Source organism: Hydra viridissima, unplaced genomic scaffold (genome assembly GCF_058129835.1).
Source record: "Hydra viridissima isolate aposymbiotic clone 2 unplaced genomic scaffold, HvirCarnegie_v1 scaffold_12, whole genome shotgun sequence".
NCBI lineage: Eukaryota > Metazoa > Cnidaria > Hydrozoa > Anthoathecata > Hydridae > Hydra > Hydra viridissima.
In genome coordinates, this window is record NW_028324311.1 from 10,760,420 (window position 1) to 10,775,179 (window position 14,760).

Consider the following 14,760-nt stretch of genomic DNA (forward strand, 5'->3'; position numbering starts at 1 on the left):
TTTCATTAAAGGGTGCCACATGCCAACTGATAAAACCACATGTACGCGATAGAAAAGATAGCCGTGTAAATTAATGTGTTGTTGAATATTATTGAAATCTTTAAATAAATTTTTTTATCTGTAAATCCATTTTGAACACAACCAGATGTCTTTTCAATGAGGTGTACTCTTTATGTTTTTTTTGAGAATCTGACCAGTTGTTAAATTTATCAACTAATTAATGTTCTGTATATGAAAAATATTTATAAATTTCCAAATACATATTAAAAAAAACAGAAATTTTACTTCATAGCATTTTTAGAAATTTGTTACATTCAAATAGTTAAATTTTTATAGTGCTTAAATATTAATTACTTAGCTGCAGCCCACTTACTTATTTTTTCTATCCCAGAATTCCTTGTAATTTGCCACCCAATCGCCATTTTGTATGTTTATCACTATCAGACTACCAAATTAATTATTTTAACTAAAATTTTTCATTTTTAACATTTTTGCAGTGGAATATCTCAATTGTGAAAAGTCAGTATACATTTAAGTTGTTATTTTGTAATATAAATTATGTAAACTACTTTGAATTTTATTTTATATAAATTCATATATCTAAACTCAAAAAAGATACTGAATAATGGATATCACTGAATATATACTAAATGAATAAAATTTTATAACTTTTGCAATTCACATCATGCTTATTGCATAACTTTATTTGTATTTTTCTAGATTAATAAATATCAGAAAATGTCACAATCAAAACCTGCAACTAGATCTGCAACCAAAATTTACCTTCTCGGTTTCACAAATGCCTCCATTAATGGTACTAGATTACCGTCACGAAAGCAAGCATTACAGTTTTTCTTCCATCAGTTGAAAATAAACAAAAAAACCGTGCGAGAAAGTTCGGACATTACTATTAAAACAGTTGCTGATTTTTGGAACAAAGCTTACATGCCAATGACAACATTGCAACATGCAATTGCGAGGCTAGAGAAAATATACAATGAGTGGAGAAAGCTACAAAAGGCTTCAAAAAGAGGAGGAGCAACTCAGATAGCGAAAGAAACAGCCTTTGTTGCATCATTTGAAGATACGTTCGACATTTCTCATGTTGATGCCGAGAGGCTTATACAAAATCCAGAAGACAAACTTTTTCTTAAAGCTCAGCTTGGAAATGGAAGACACTCAAGTTCAATGGCACAAATAGACAGAAAATTGGCAGTCAAGTTGAAACGTAAACATGAGAGACAAGAGGCTATAAAAGCCAGAACAGAACGAGAAGAATTGAGACATGCTGTCAGCAACGGTGAAGCTGTAGTTGAAACATTTGAATCAGATTCAGAAAAAAGTTGCAATGAGAACGTAGATTCTGACCATGACTCAGCAGTGACACCGCAGACAAAACGACCTCGTCCAAAAAATATTGTCAGTCCACAAGTTGCAGCAGCTTTAGATCGAACGAAGATCAGCGACCGAAATGCGGTTTATGCTTTGGCTTCATTCTCAGTTGCTGTTGGTCAAAACCCAAGTGAACTAGCTCTGAATCGCTGGTCAATTTGACGCAATAGAATGAAACATAGATACGAAACAATTTTGAAATTGAAGGAAAGTTTTGGTGAAAATATTAGGGATGTTCCACTCGTAGTGCATTGGGACGGCAAGTTACTCCCTGATATATCAGGAAAACATGAAAAAATAGATCGCTTGCCTATTCTTGTTTCAGGTCAAGGTGTAGAACGTCTATTGAATGTGCCTAAGCTCCCAAATGGCACTGGAGAGGCAATGGCAAATGCAGTTGTAACAGCAACCGACGACTGGAATCTTGCAGAGAATATAAAAGCCATGTCTTTTGACACTACAGCCAGTAATTCTGGGATTCGCTCTGGTGCAGCAGTTCTTATTGAACAAAAGATGAATAAAGAGCTGCTCCATCTTGCATGTCGGCACCATATTTTTGAAGTTGTTTTTGGAGATGTGTTTAACTCATTAGCTGGACCATCTACTGGACCAGACATTTTGATGTTTAAAAGGTTTCAAACAGCATGGCTATCAATCGTTCGTGACAGATATGAAGACGGTATATCAGATCCTGAAACAGCTTTAGTTTTTAACAGCAACAGAGAAATGATGAAAGAAGCTATTGATTTCATTCAAAACTGCTTGCTGACAGAGAACCAGCCTCGTGATGATTATAGGGAACTTTTAGAACTGTCTTTGATCTACCTGGGTCATATTCCTCCTCGCGGGGTTCATTTTATGGCTCCTGGGGCTATGCATCGGGCCAGATGGATGGCCATGGCTATTTATTCAATCAAAATTTTTCTCTTCAGATCCCAGTTTCGCATGACAAAGCGTGAAATAAATTTATCACGTTTCTTGAATATTTTTGTCTGCTTTGTCTATCTCAACTCATGGTTTACTGCTTCGCTGTCCATTCAAGCTCCACTGAATGATCTCATGTGCCTTAAACGACTCACACAATTCAGGACAATAAATTTAAATGTTGCAAATGTAGCGATAAAGGCATTGTCTCGTCATATGTGGTACCTCAGTGAGGAACTGATTGCCTTTAGTTTTTTTGATGATCGTGTTGATGCAGCTACAAAATACGAGATGGTAAATGCAATGAAAACAAAAACTGGAAATGGAATTCCTGCAAAACGTGTTCAACTACGTGAAAACAACATTTCATCATCAGAGCTTGCTGATTTCATTAACTCGAACACCATAAGGTTTTTTGTTATACTGGGCATCTCAACTTCTTGGCTCGAATTGGATTCATCTTTGTGGAACGAGGACCAAGTTTTTATTGCAGCTAAGCATTTTGTAGCCGGTTTGAGCGTTGTGAATGACAGAGCAGAGAGAGGAGTTGCTCTTATCCAAGACTTTAATCAAATTCTAACAAAAGATGAAGGACAAAAGCAAGCACTTCTCCATGTTGTGTCTGAGCATCGAAAACAGTTTCCAGATGCCAAGAAATCTACTGTTGTTAAACAGGACTAAATAGTCATTTTTCCATTCAAAACAAAATGAAAAACTAAAATGATATTGAAATTATAGTTATTTTTTCATGGTTTTCAATGTTCAATACTTTGTTATTTAAAAACTTTTGAATTAAAATAGTTTATGTAGAAAAAATTTTTTAAAGTGCTTACAGCCATTAGCGTCAACCTTAGTGAAACTTTCAACCCCGTGTGGCACCCCTTAATGATGAAATATCCTTCTCAAATTTTGCACATAAGTTTGTTATGCTAAAAGGAACAAAAATAGAGGTTGTCCCATCAATTTACTTTGAAAAAGTTTTTTGAGCACCACCCTAACCCAGATGCTCATAATACCCTAATCTACCCTATATACATATATAAAGACCTTCAAGATCCAAGATCGATAATAAGATTTATAATAATAAATATAATAAGATTTAAGTTCTAAGAAATGATTTATGTTCTAATGATAAAGATTTATGTTCTAATAATAAGATTTATGTTCTAAGAAAACATATTACTCAAGGTAACAAAAAAGCATTCAACTTTCATTCAATTTCATTGCACAGACAATAAGAGCATTTTTTTGTAGAGTTCAACGTTTATTTGGTCCACAATGATAACATTTGATTGGTTGATGGGTTTTCCATCCGCACGTGAATGAGGATTCCAATCAATTACAACTTGTCCCTTTGTATATTTGCCTTGCAACTCAACCATTGCATAGACATCATGATACTTAGTTATTAACGTTGGGTCAACAGCCACTGCCACAGCCAACGCATCACACAACAATCCCATGTCTTTAACATCAAAAGATTTCTCAAAAATGGCTTTGTAAAAACGTGAAACTTTGCTATCTTGATTTAAAAATGTTTTCAATTCTTCTTTGGATAACCTAGCTGTATGCGTAAATTCCCAGGTAACTAATATTTTTGGACACGAAAACTCTTTTATCACGATATGAGCGGCAACTGGATCAGTGTAAAAGTTAAACTCGGCTGCCATGGCAATATTTCCAACCCCTTTGTAGTTCCCTCCCATAATGACCAGTTTTTTGAGAAGCGATGGAAGACTTTTATTTAACCTAAAATTGATTGTAAAGAACACATATGTGCTAAGTAGTTAGCTACTAAGTTGTTAGCTACTAAACGCTAGGTAAGTTACAATTAAAATCATTAAAACAGAAAATTTATAGCAAAAATGATTATAGGATAACCTTACAGCATTTCTTACCTAAAAGCCAATGCAACATTGGTCAATGGTCCTAATGCAATCATTGTAAGTTCATTCTTATAAAGATTGGCTAATCTGTTTATGGCATCTACTGCATGTTCAGTTCTTAAAGGAGTATAATCTGGTTCATAATGAAGAATATCTCCAAGACCATCTTTTCCATGGAAACTTGTGGCAAAATGAGGTGACTCTATTGTGATGAAACCATTATCATTTATAATTAAAAAGAATTACAAAAAAACTAGTTTAATTGTGAAGTGATATGCAAAATGTGGCATGTGTATTAAGGAAATTCTTAAAAAAAAGTGAATCTAGAAATTCCACAATTAAGACGCACCTCCTAATGTTTAAAGCAATAAGTTGATTCTGAACTTTACAATTATCATATAAAAATTCAAAAATAATATGCAAAAAAAAAAAACACACCAATAAGTAGGAATTTACCTAAAATGGGTGAGTCAGCACCTTGAAAAACTGGAATATCTTTGCGATCAAATGCATCTAAGATTTTAAGAAGATTCTTTGTTGACTGGGCTACCTCTACATTTCCACGCACTGTAGTTATACCTACAATCTCAACATCAACACGTTTTAATACTAAACAAAGTGCAACAGCATCATCTAAGCCTGGATCAGTGTCAATTAAGATTTTCATTGTTTTAGTTGACCTCTAAGAAACCAACTTCTCTATATTGAAGTATAACTAGTTTATAAAAATATAAAGTAGTGCATTTAGGTTGTATTAAAATAAATATAATCATTTAATTAATAATATGTTATAAAACTTTAAAATACAAAAAATCAACAACAGCTTGAAAAAAAAAAAAAGAGAGATATCGCACTACCAATTCAATAGGAATATAAGTACAAAAAACAGAAAATTTCAATCTTAAAAATGTTTTGTTTCTGATGCAATACTGTCACATTTAATAAAACTCAGTTAACACTATTGTTTAATAATTTTGTTAACTCCTTAGTCTGCATTCATATGGAGCTATATATATTTTATTTCGTTTAGATACATAAAAAAAACAACTAAGGTTTCAAGTAACTTTATACAGATTTAAAGTTAAAGATACAGTGTTATTAAAAATTTCTGATTTTTGCACATTTTGTCCTTATTGAACTGGGAGTGTGATAATAAAACGCATTCTATGGAAAAAAGTATTCTGTGGATGTTAAAATAATTACTCATTCTTTTCAAACACTAAAACCATTATCTAAAAATATCACAAAATGAAGTTTTTTATTTAAGGATGGTGTGTGTGTGTGCATGTATATATATATATATATATATATATATATATATATATATATATATATATATATATATATATATATATATATATATACATATATATATATATACATATATATATATATATATATATATATATATATATATATATATATATATATATATATATATATATATATATAAAGCTCAACAATTTTTAGAAAATCTAAAAATAACAAACAATATGCAATAACATATAGTTATGATACTGCATTATCATAATAACTATTATGGTCTTTGAATTTCAACCTGGAACTTAACGGTTGGCATTTCCATTACATCTGCTGTTACAAAAGAAGTCACCCCTAATGCTGCAAGAGCACCTCGTATTAAACCACATGGAAAAGCTATATACTTTTGGGCTTCTGTAACAAGCTGTTTATTGACAGTAATTTTCGTAAGTAATTTAAAATTTGAGTCCACTAAAACATAAACGCCTTGATGATTTGTACGCAAGTTGTCAACTTGTTTACAATATAACAAAACCCAAAAATCCTTGCAAATATACTTCATTAAGTCAAGTTCATCTTTAAAACGAGTCATATCTTTAGAAAACTTTTCAATGAGACTTTGGCCAACTCGAAAGCCCATTTGTTCAAGTTTTGTATTTGCTTCACTTTTGCTTGCACACTTTTGACTGTGCAAAAATGAAACAATTTCCATATGAAGTAAGTCAAACAAAGTTTCTGCTTCAACCATGTTATAAATGAACAATTTGATTGCCCCTAAAATTCTTCAAAATTGATATATACATGTATATAAACACACACACACACACACACACACACACACACACACACACACACACACACACACACACACACACACACACACACACACACACAAGCATATACACATATGGTATGTAAAAAAAATTTAACTGTAAAAGTTAAAAATCCCATGCATAAGATATATAACAACATTTATAAAATCTCAAGCAACCTCTAGAATGTTAAAAAACTTAAAAAATAACAAAATTTCCATCAACCAAAGCATATCTTTATTTAGGATATTAGTGATAATTATATAATGTTAACATTCAAAATTTAAAAAAAAAAAATGTAAAGTTCTTTTACAGATTACAGTTATTTTAGATTCCTTTCAAGATAGGATATCCTAAAAGAGAAATAATTGACAACAAAAACAAAAATCTACCAAATGTAGTACTCTTGTCCATTTCTGAATCAACCTCTAAATAATATGCCCTTTTTAGTCTATGATCACGTAGAAAAAGGGATTTCTCATAATGTTGTTTAGTCCATGCATCATGTTTAATGCTAGAAATCTGTAAACTTTTAGCCTGCTGCACTGTATCCTTAAATATAGGATGGAATTTTTTTACACGCTGAGAACGATCATACTCAATACGAGAGCTTTTATTGCCAAGAATTTTATAAGCTTCAGTTAATCTTGCAAATTTTTCATTTGTATGCTCATCAACAATATCATTTTTATCTGGATGAAGTTTCAGTGAAAGGTTAAAGTATGATGACTTAATCTGATTCTGTGTTGCATCTGGTTTTAGTTTCAATATTGAATACAAATCTTCTTCTGTCTTTAATGTGTAAAACCTTATATGGCTTGGTTTCCAAATTAAACGAAATTTATTCATATTAAATTATGCTTTATAAAAATAAGAGGGAAAAATTTTGAGCATATATATATATATATATATATATATATATATATATATATATATATATATATATATATATATATATATATATATATATATATGTATATATATATATACATATTTCTGTGTGTGTGTATGAGTGTGTGTGTGTGTGTATGTGTGTGAACAAGAATCTATGAAAAAACATGAATCATCAGTTCTGGAAATTTTGAGAAATTCCAAAATTAACTTTCTAACAACAGAACTAAAAAAGACTGTTTCAAAAACATTAAATTTGAAATGACTGAAGAAAAAAAAATATCAGTATGATTATTACTTAAATAGTTGTTTTGTTTTAAATACTTTATATATGCAGACGCCTAAAAACTGAGGACCAAATTCTTTTATTCTTCTACAGCTTTCTTAATTTTTACTGTACTTTTTAAATCTATCTTTTGAAGTTAAGGAAACATTTTTGTTAAAAAAACAAATATTTTTATATAACTTATATAATTAATATAAAGATTCAAGATTCAATATAAATATTCTAGCCAACACAATATCACCGAATATGTTGCAAGCAAGTTGGAACTCAAATAACCTTATAAAATCTAATAAATATGTTAAATCAAATCACCGCCTAAAGCTAATTAAATTGTTATTTTTAAAATATCTTTTTAAACTAAAATGAGCCTAAAATTACTTTAACATTGAAAATAAGAACTTTAGACCAATCAGATTATAAGAAACAATTTCATGATTTGCTGAACTGTGGTCCTGTGATTTACGAACGTGTGGTCCCTATTCTTATCTTAGAGGCCGGTGACGTAAAAGCTTGTCTTGCTTTGGAGAATTTACATTAAGGATGGAATGCAAGAACCGAACTTCAAATTTGAAGTCGAACTTCAAACCTTAAGGGTGGAATGCAAGAACCGAACTTCAAATTTGAAGTCGAACTTCAAACCTAAAGTGCGACTTGAGCGAATGCACAAAGCGAACTTCAACTCAAGTCAGACTTGAAAACCGCTAAAAATAGACCGTTTTCAAGTCTGACTTCAAACCAGACTTGAGAGAGCAAAAATTCCTTCCGAATGCAAGAACCCGACTTGAAATTTCAAGTCAGACTTCAAATCTCAAGTCTGACTTGAACGGAATGCAAGAAGCGAACTTGAACTGAAGTCAGACTTGAAAAACGAGAATTTTTGAATTTTCAAGTCATTTTTTCAAGTCTGCTCCAGACCAATCTTGAAACCAAACTTGAAAAGAAAAACAGACCGCCATTATCATTTTGCTGATGCGTAACAAAACTTTACTATTACTATATAACTTATTACAACCTTTGCAAATATGAAAATGAGTCTTTAACAAGCAAAAGTAGTTACTTGGGCATATTGACGTAATTAATTTAGAATGTTACATTGTGATAGTATATTTGTCAATGAATTCATTACAGAAAACTGAATACCAACATTGTGAAAACGTGTGTCTTTTAAAACATCCTGTAACTCGTATGTAATGATCCAACATGTCATATTTTGATGCCATTAGAAATGTTTATTAGCTTTTTGAAATGTCGAACTTCCTACCATTATAAAAGCTGTTGATTAAGGCACGTTTTTGTGATACAGTATAAAAGTAAATTCCATTTAGTAATAAACAGTTGCAGTTATACAAAGAAGTGATACATGTAAAAGGAGTAAAAGAGAATTCACGAGAAGAAGTAGTTAAAAAAAAATATGAAGTATTAATATGAAGTATTAAAAAAAACTTTTTTTTAAATGTTCAAAAATGAATCGGTATGAGCTGAATTTTAGAAGAAGAAGAAGAAAAAATATGCCAAGTCACATACCAAGGTTTATTATTGACAGAGCTAATCCTTTAGAAGTTTACCACGGTATAGAATTTAAAAGGTGCTACAGATTTTTCAAAAAAACCTTTTTAATATTAGCTAATGACATTATTAACAACAATGTTAACAACCGAGGGTGCCCTCTTTCAACTGTACAACAACTGGCTATTGCATTTCGGTTTTATGCTACTGGTTCATTCCAAGTGAGTAGATATTCAAGAAACGGTATCAGAAAATGGCACCTTCTTATTGTAGATTTTACATTACGTTTTTAAATAACAACATTTTATACCAACAAATGATTATAACAATAAATAAACTCTTTTAGAGAATAATAGGAGATTTGGAAGAGCTGAAACTCAACTGTTTGTCCAGTGGTTTAGAACATTTCAATTCGAATGGCTAACAAAAGATATCAGTACATAAAGTTTCCAACAGAAGCTGATTTTTTGATAATTTAGCAAAAGTGCTTATAAGTTTTCATGGATATCTGATTTTGCTATTTCATACAAACTTCAAACTTTTCTTAGATAAAGAAAATATTTATATTTATCAACCATTATTTAGATTTTACCAAATTCAAGGATTCCCAGGATGTATAGAAGCAATTAATGAACACATATTCCTATAATAATTCCTTGTGGAGAAAGTGCAGAAATTTATCGAAACAAAAAGGGATTTTTTTTTTGAATTACCAGGTCATTGCAGGTGCTTCATGAAATTTTATCTGCTTATGTTCAATGGCCTGGAATTGTTCAGGATTCATTTGTTTTTGCTAACTCAGCTATTAAACAAGTTTTAGAAGCTCGCCAACATGTTCATGTTTCAGGTGATTCTGGCTAAGTTTTGTTTGTATTGTTGCTTTTTCTGGAGAGAGTTTTTTTTTTATATCATCTATTTCTATTTGTTTTTGCATTAGTTCTTTATCAAGATCATGAATTTCATTATATTGCTTTTTTGTATTTTTTTTTATTAAGAGATTTTTGTTTAACGTTAAACTTTGTTCTTTTTCATGTGTTAATGAGCAAGATGCTATCAATGGTTTTTAAAAGTTTTCTTTTCTGTTTCTATAAGTGGCCCAATAATTTCAGAAGACCTGTCTCCATATGTGATCTCTATTGACTTACATATGTAAATGGTATACTTACATATGTAAATGGTATACTTACATATGTTAATGGTATATATATGTGTAGGTATATATATATATATATAATATATATATATATATATACCTACACATATATATACCATTAACATATGTAAGTATACCATTTACATATGTAAGTATATATATATATACATATATATATTATATATTATATATATTATATTACGTATGTATATTATATATATTATATTATATATATGTATATTATATATATTATATTACATATGTATATTATATATATTATATTACATATATATATTACATATGTAAGTATATATATATATATATATATATATATATATATATATATATATATATATATATATATATATATATATATATATATACACACACATAGTATTATGTAGTATTAGTATTGAGAAAACTAATTTTGTTTAAAGTAATTTTCTCAGTATTTTTAAAAAAAAACCATTATTTTCATTAAAGTATTAGTAAAAAGATAAATAAAAATACATTGTAGTATAGTATCATCCCCAAAAAGCGTCAAAATAAGATTCTTCATTTTCTAGAACATTTGCATGTATTTTAATTCAAATGGAATCTGTTAAAATGGAGAAATCAAGAGAAATTGTCTTGATCACTTAAGTGGTACATATGACCAACCGTTGTTTACCAACAACTTAGGATTTGGAACTGAAAGTGCCAAGATGAATTTATTTTTCTGATGAAAAATACATAGCAAGAACTTTTTTTTTTTACTGTTATTAACTTTTTATTTAATCGTATATTATACAAATATCATTACACGGAATTTGTTTCAGTAAAAGGTTTTTCCCGTAAAAAAAATCCATTACCGCTATTGGTTGCGAAGTGCATTTTCCGATAAACGCCCTAAATTCAACGCCTCGACTATTTTTCAAGTTCGACTTTCTCAAGCACGAGCTTGAAATTTTCAAGTCTCGTTTACGCATTCGCTCAAGTCAATTTTTCAAGTCTGACTTGACAAAGTCGAACTTGAGATTTCAAGTCGAACTTGACTCAAGTTCGGTTCTTGCATTCCACCCTAAATCCGGCACACATTGGGAGAAACGCTTCATCTATCACGAAAAAAATGTCAAATTTTTGTCAAAGTCAAAGACTTGTTAAATTTTTTACAATAAAAAATGTTTATCTTTTTGTGTAAGTAATTAATGGATGTTGTCGTCTTTGTGTCCAGTATTTTATTAATGCTCTTTAAATTAAATTTTTATATATTTTTAAATCAAGTTTTAAAGTCTCTTTAAATTTTTAAAAAAAAAATTCCGCTAAATCCTTTTAAATATTTAAATATAATTCGTATAAAATTCGATGTAAATGATGCTAATTGCTAAAAAAATTGATATTGCTTTTAATAATTTTATTTTTAAGCTTACTAAAAAAAAGTGGGGGAAATGATAGAGAATCATGAAAAAGTTCAAAGAACATAACAAACAATGGTTGGATGATGTTTTTTTATATCTTAATTGGATAACGATAAAGAAATTGAACATGTCAAAGAAACGGTGAGTTCTCCGGTTCCAAAATAGGCAGACCTTCTAAGCTATTTTGGGAAAAATCTCGCGGGCAAGACAATCCAAAGTTGCTTCTCTTACTGATACTTAAAACAGTAAACTTTTTTAATGACACAAGCTTTTTTTTTTTCTCTTTTCTGCTTAACTAAGAAGAAAACAGAGATATTGCAAAAAAGTTGGACGAGTAAGATTCCACTTTTTCAAGAGCTAGTCAAATAAAAATGCTCGTTTTTAACTTACCGAATGATGTCGTAGAAGATTGAATTGAAAAAAAAATCTCAAGTTTTAATGAAGAAATTGAAAAAATTAGAGATCATCAGTTCCATCAACCAAATTTTTTTGCTCAGAAAGCACAACTCAAAATTTTAACATTCTTGAAGATTCATCGATTCATCTCTGAAAAAATTATCATCAAGCAAAAGCAAATAGAATGGATGAAGCTAAAGGTCAGTCTTGGTATGGAAGATTTCATTAAAAGCTTGAATCTTACTTTGGACCTGTCACGGTCGAAGTCATTATTAAACTCTGACAAAAATTTAAAATTTTAAAGTTTAACAAAGGTGCTGAGTTTTGACGATGTCATTGTTTTTTGCAAATGGATCTGAGAAAAAAAAGAAAGCGTAAGTCCTCCAATTTTATTTTGGTCAGACATTTTGAGTGGAAATTATTTAGAGAAATTTAAAAAAATAGATATAATAACTTTTATAGGGACATTTTTAAAAAATGAAGCATTTTTTTTTTTTTTTTGTTACAAATACAAAAAGTGTAAGCTTCAGCTCGTATATTAAACATTTTTTATTACCTAATAAGTTTCGGTACATTAGTATCTAGATGCATTTCCATATTTTGCACATAGAGGAAATACTGTGCTTACTTGACCAAAACCGCCCACGGGTTAGACTAATATGTTAGCCACCACCTGAAAGTCCGAGCAAAGCAAAAAATATATACAAAAGCTATTCTTTTAGGATAAAAAGCTGTTTAAGTTATTTTTCTATTTATCTTAAAAGCTGCTACATAAATATTTGCGATTTTGGTTTTTGTGTAGTTTACTCTGATTTCCGAGAAGGACCCCGAGGGGTCAGGAAGTCGAGTTCGATGTTTCTCTATTAGGCTTTTTTAACAATATTTGATTCATTAAATTTTCTCTTTTTATTTCGTAACTTCTTAAGCATTTTCTTGAGCATCCAAAAAGGTCATCTATAAATGACTTCACTTTAGTAGGAGGATCCTAAAAGGTCATCCATAAATGACTTCACTTTAGTAGGAGTACATAATTTTGTGACGATGTGTGATGTAGGAAATGGGAGGTGTTAGAATTTGTGACGTGGCAAGTTTTTTTTAATATATCATGTTTTATGTATATTTTTAGACTGTAGCAGAGCAGTCCTCTGAAATCGGCTTTACACTCCTCTCCCTCCCTATCTTTTATTTGCAAATGCATTGATCTTTGAAATTGAAACCAGTTCAGTTGAAAGTCTGTAAAGCTCATCGAACTTTCTATGTTTACGAAATACTTAACAAGTTCTAAATTAAACGCTTGTGTACATGTCTAAAAGTCATTTAAATTCTTATTCCGTAAGGTGAATTATCTAACAAAAAAATCTCTGGTAAACAAATGAGTAATAGTTGGAATTAATAGTTTTGCAGAGAAGCACTTATTTTTAATTTACGTTTTATTGAAAGATAAAGGATTTTTGATGAGAGTGTTGAAATTTAAGGAATTTTTATTGTAAGTAGTTGTTAGTATTACTTGTTGATACTAACTGCTTTTTTTAATTTTGATTGTAGTATTTTATAACTGTTGAAAACATTCAACAGGAATAAAGTTTTAATGACGCAATTATTTATTTGGGAAACATTTCTTTGTCCGTCATAATCGGGTTCAAATTGCGGTCAAATTGCGGTACACTTAGTTTACTTAATATCATGAATATTACTCATTTCACTATAATACAGCAAAATGAAATATTTGGTTAGGTTTGTTAATCGCTATTTCTTTGAAGTCTACAGTGTATTTATCTTCCTGATAACCATCGAACGTTTTAGACATGAATTTAGATTAATATCCATAATGATGTCACCACCTTTAAATCAGCAATTCTCATTTCAAAGTATAATCTGTTGGGATCAAAAACTTACTAATTAGGCCTCGGCGATTGGCGTTGGATATTTCAAAAGATCGTAATTCGCAACCGGTATCGAAGAATTATCGGTCAAAATATTCCAAGAAATCAAAACTTTTAATTTCCAAATTCCCGATCAAAATTATCAAAGTAAAAACTTTAATTAATATCATAACTTTAATTCTTCTTGAAAATAACACATTTTTCGAAACAATTTATTTTTACAGCTATCATTTAAAAATAAATACTAATTTATATTTAAACGATATAACTATAAGGTTTAATTACTTAAGTGAGAAAAAAAACGTCCATTTGACTGTTTTAAAAGTAGATAAATAGTTTTTTGTTTTAACTTTCTCCCATCTCAGTCGATGAGATTTATAAATTAAAATGAAATATAACAAGAATTAAACATTGAATCGTTTCCAGAACTAAAAAAAATATCAAAGAATGGTCTTCATTGTTATAACATTCTTTTTTGTCGAAAAAAAAAACTGTTTGTTGTTTTATCTCTTAAAAATCGAAAGGTTCACTTTATTTTTGTTAATTAAAAATATCGCAAAACTTTCAAAAAAGTTTCCAGAAGTTTGATATGATGGTCCCGAAGTTTTGATAGTTTCGTTCTGAACAGTAGAAACGAAACGTCCGAACATCGAACCTTACTTATCAAAACTGTTTTTAATGCAATTCAATTAATGGAAAATGCTGCATATTTTATTAATACAAAAATATATATGAAGATTACAAGGGAAAGATATATATTTCTCTAAAAACTTTATTAAAAATAAAACTATGAATATCTAGTTCGAAATTTTTTTTTTAATCAGGTAATGAGTGAAAAAAAAAATGATCAAGCAAAAAAAAAAAAAAAAAATGGTCCCATCAAAATTTTGAAAGAAATAAGGGATGGAAAAGTAATAATCGAATCATCGATACACTTTTGAAGCGAGGTTGAATGAAGGCCGGGACAATTTACA

The 14,760-nt window shown here is 29.7% G+C and overlaps 5 protein-coding genes across 5 annotated transcripts; 2 read left to right on the forward strand and 3 right to left on the reverse strand.

Annotated features, from left to right (window-relative positions):
* Positions 1-738: 738 nt before the first annotated feature.
* Positions 739-3,132, forward strand: LOC149881235 (uncharacterized). Its single transcript, XM_090069151.1, has one exon. It carries the CDS (start codon positions 739-741, stop codon positions 1,552-1,554), a length of 816 nt encoding a protein of 271 aa, XP_089925277.1. The 3' UTR covers positions 1,555-3,132.
* Positions 1,564-3,132, forward strand: LOC149881236 (uncharacterized). Its single transcript, XM_090069149.1, has one exon. It carries the CDS (start codon positions 1,564-1,566, stop codon positions 2,995-2,997), a length of 1,434 nt encoding a protein of 477 aa, XP_089925275.1. The 3' UTR covers positions 2,998-3,132.
* Positions 3,133-3,505: 373 nt separating this feature from the next.
* Positions 3,506-4,940, reverse strand: LOC149881237 (uncharacterized). Its single transcript, XM_090069150.1, has 3 exons — positions 4,659-4,940; positions 4,215-4,404; positions 3,506-4,065 (listed from the first exon to the last, which is right to left on the reverse strand). Exons 1-3 carry the CDS (start codon positions 4,867-4,869, stop codon positions 3,537-3,539), a joined length of 930 nt encoding a protein of 309 aa, XP_089925276.1. The 5' UTR covers positions 4,870-4,940; the 3' UTR covers positions 3,506-3,536.
* Positions 4,941-5,676: 736 nt separating this feature from the next.
* LOC149881238 (trafficking protein particle complex subunit 6B-like) lies at positions 5,677-6,351 on the reverse strand. The gene has a single exon (XM_090069781.1). It carries the CDS (start codon positions 6,208-6,210, stop codon positions 5,740-5,742), a length of 471 nt encoding a protein of 156 aa, XP_089925907.1. The 5' UTR covers positions 6,211-6,351; the 3' UTR covers positions 5,677-5,739.
* Positions 6,352-6,494: 143 nt separating this feature from the next.
* On the reverse strand, positions 6,495-7,139 carry LOC149881239 (uncharacterized). The gene has a single exon (XM_090069780.1). It carries the CDS (start codon positions 7,121-7,123, stop codon positions 6,602-6,604), a length of 522 nt encoding a protein of 173 aa, XP_089925906.1. The 5' UTR covers positions 7,124-7,139; the 3' UTR covers positions 6,495-6,601.
* Between the last annotated feature and the right edge of the window lie 7,621 nt (positions 7,140-14,760).

Coding starts and splice junctions, on each gene's coding strand:
- LOC149881235 (XM_090069151.1), top strand. CDS start 739: ATGTCACAATCAAAACCTGCAACTAGATCTGCAACCAAAATTTACCTT.
- LOC149881236 (XM_090069149.1), top strand. CDS start 1,564: ATGAAACATAGATACGAAACAATTTTGAAATTGAAGGAAAGTTTTGGT.
- LOC149881237 (XM_090069150.1), bottom strand. CDS start 4,869: ATGAAAATCTTAATTGACACTGATCCAGGCTTAGATGATGCTGTTGCA. Junction 4,405..4,658: donor TGCTGACTCACCCATTTTAG/GTAAATTCCTAC, acceptor TCATCACAATAG/AGTCACCTCATTTTGCCACA. Junction 4,066..4,214: donor AATGTTGCATTGGCTTTTAG/GTAAGAAATGCT, acceptor AATCAATTTTAG/GTTAAATAAAAGTCTTCCAT.
- LOC149881238 (XM_090069781.1), bottom strand. CDS start 6,210: ATGGTTGAAGCAGAAACTTTGTTTGACTTACTTCATATGGAAATTGTT.
- LOC149881239 (XM_090069780.1), bottom strand. CDS start 7,123: ATGAATAAATTTCGTTTAATTTGGAAACCAAGCCATATAAGGTTTTAC.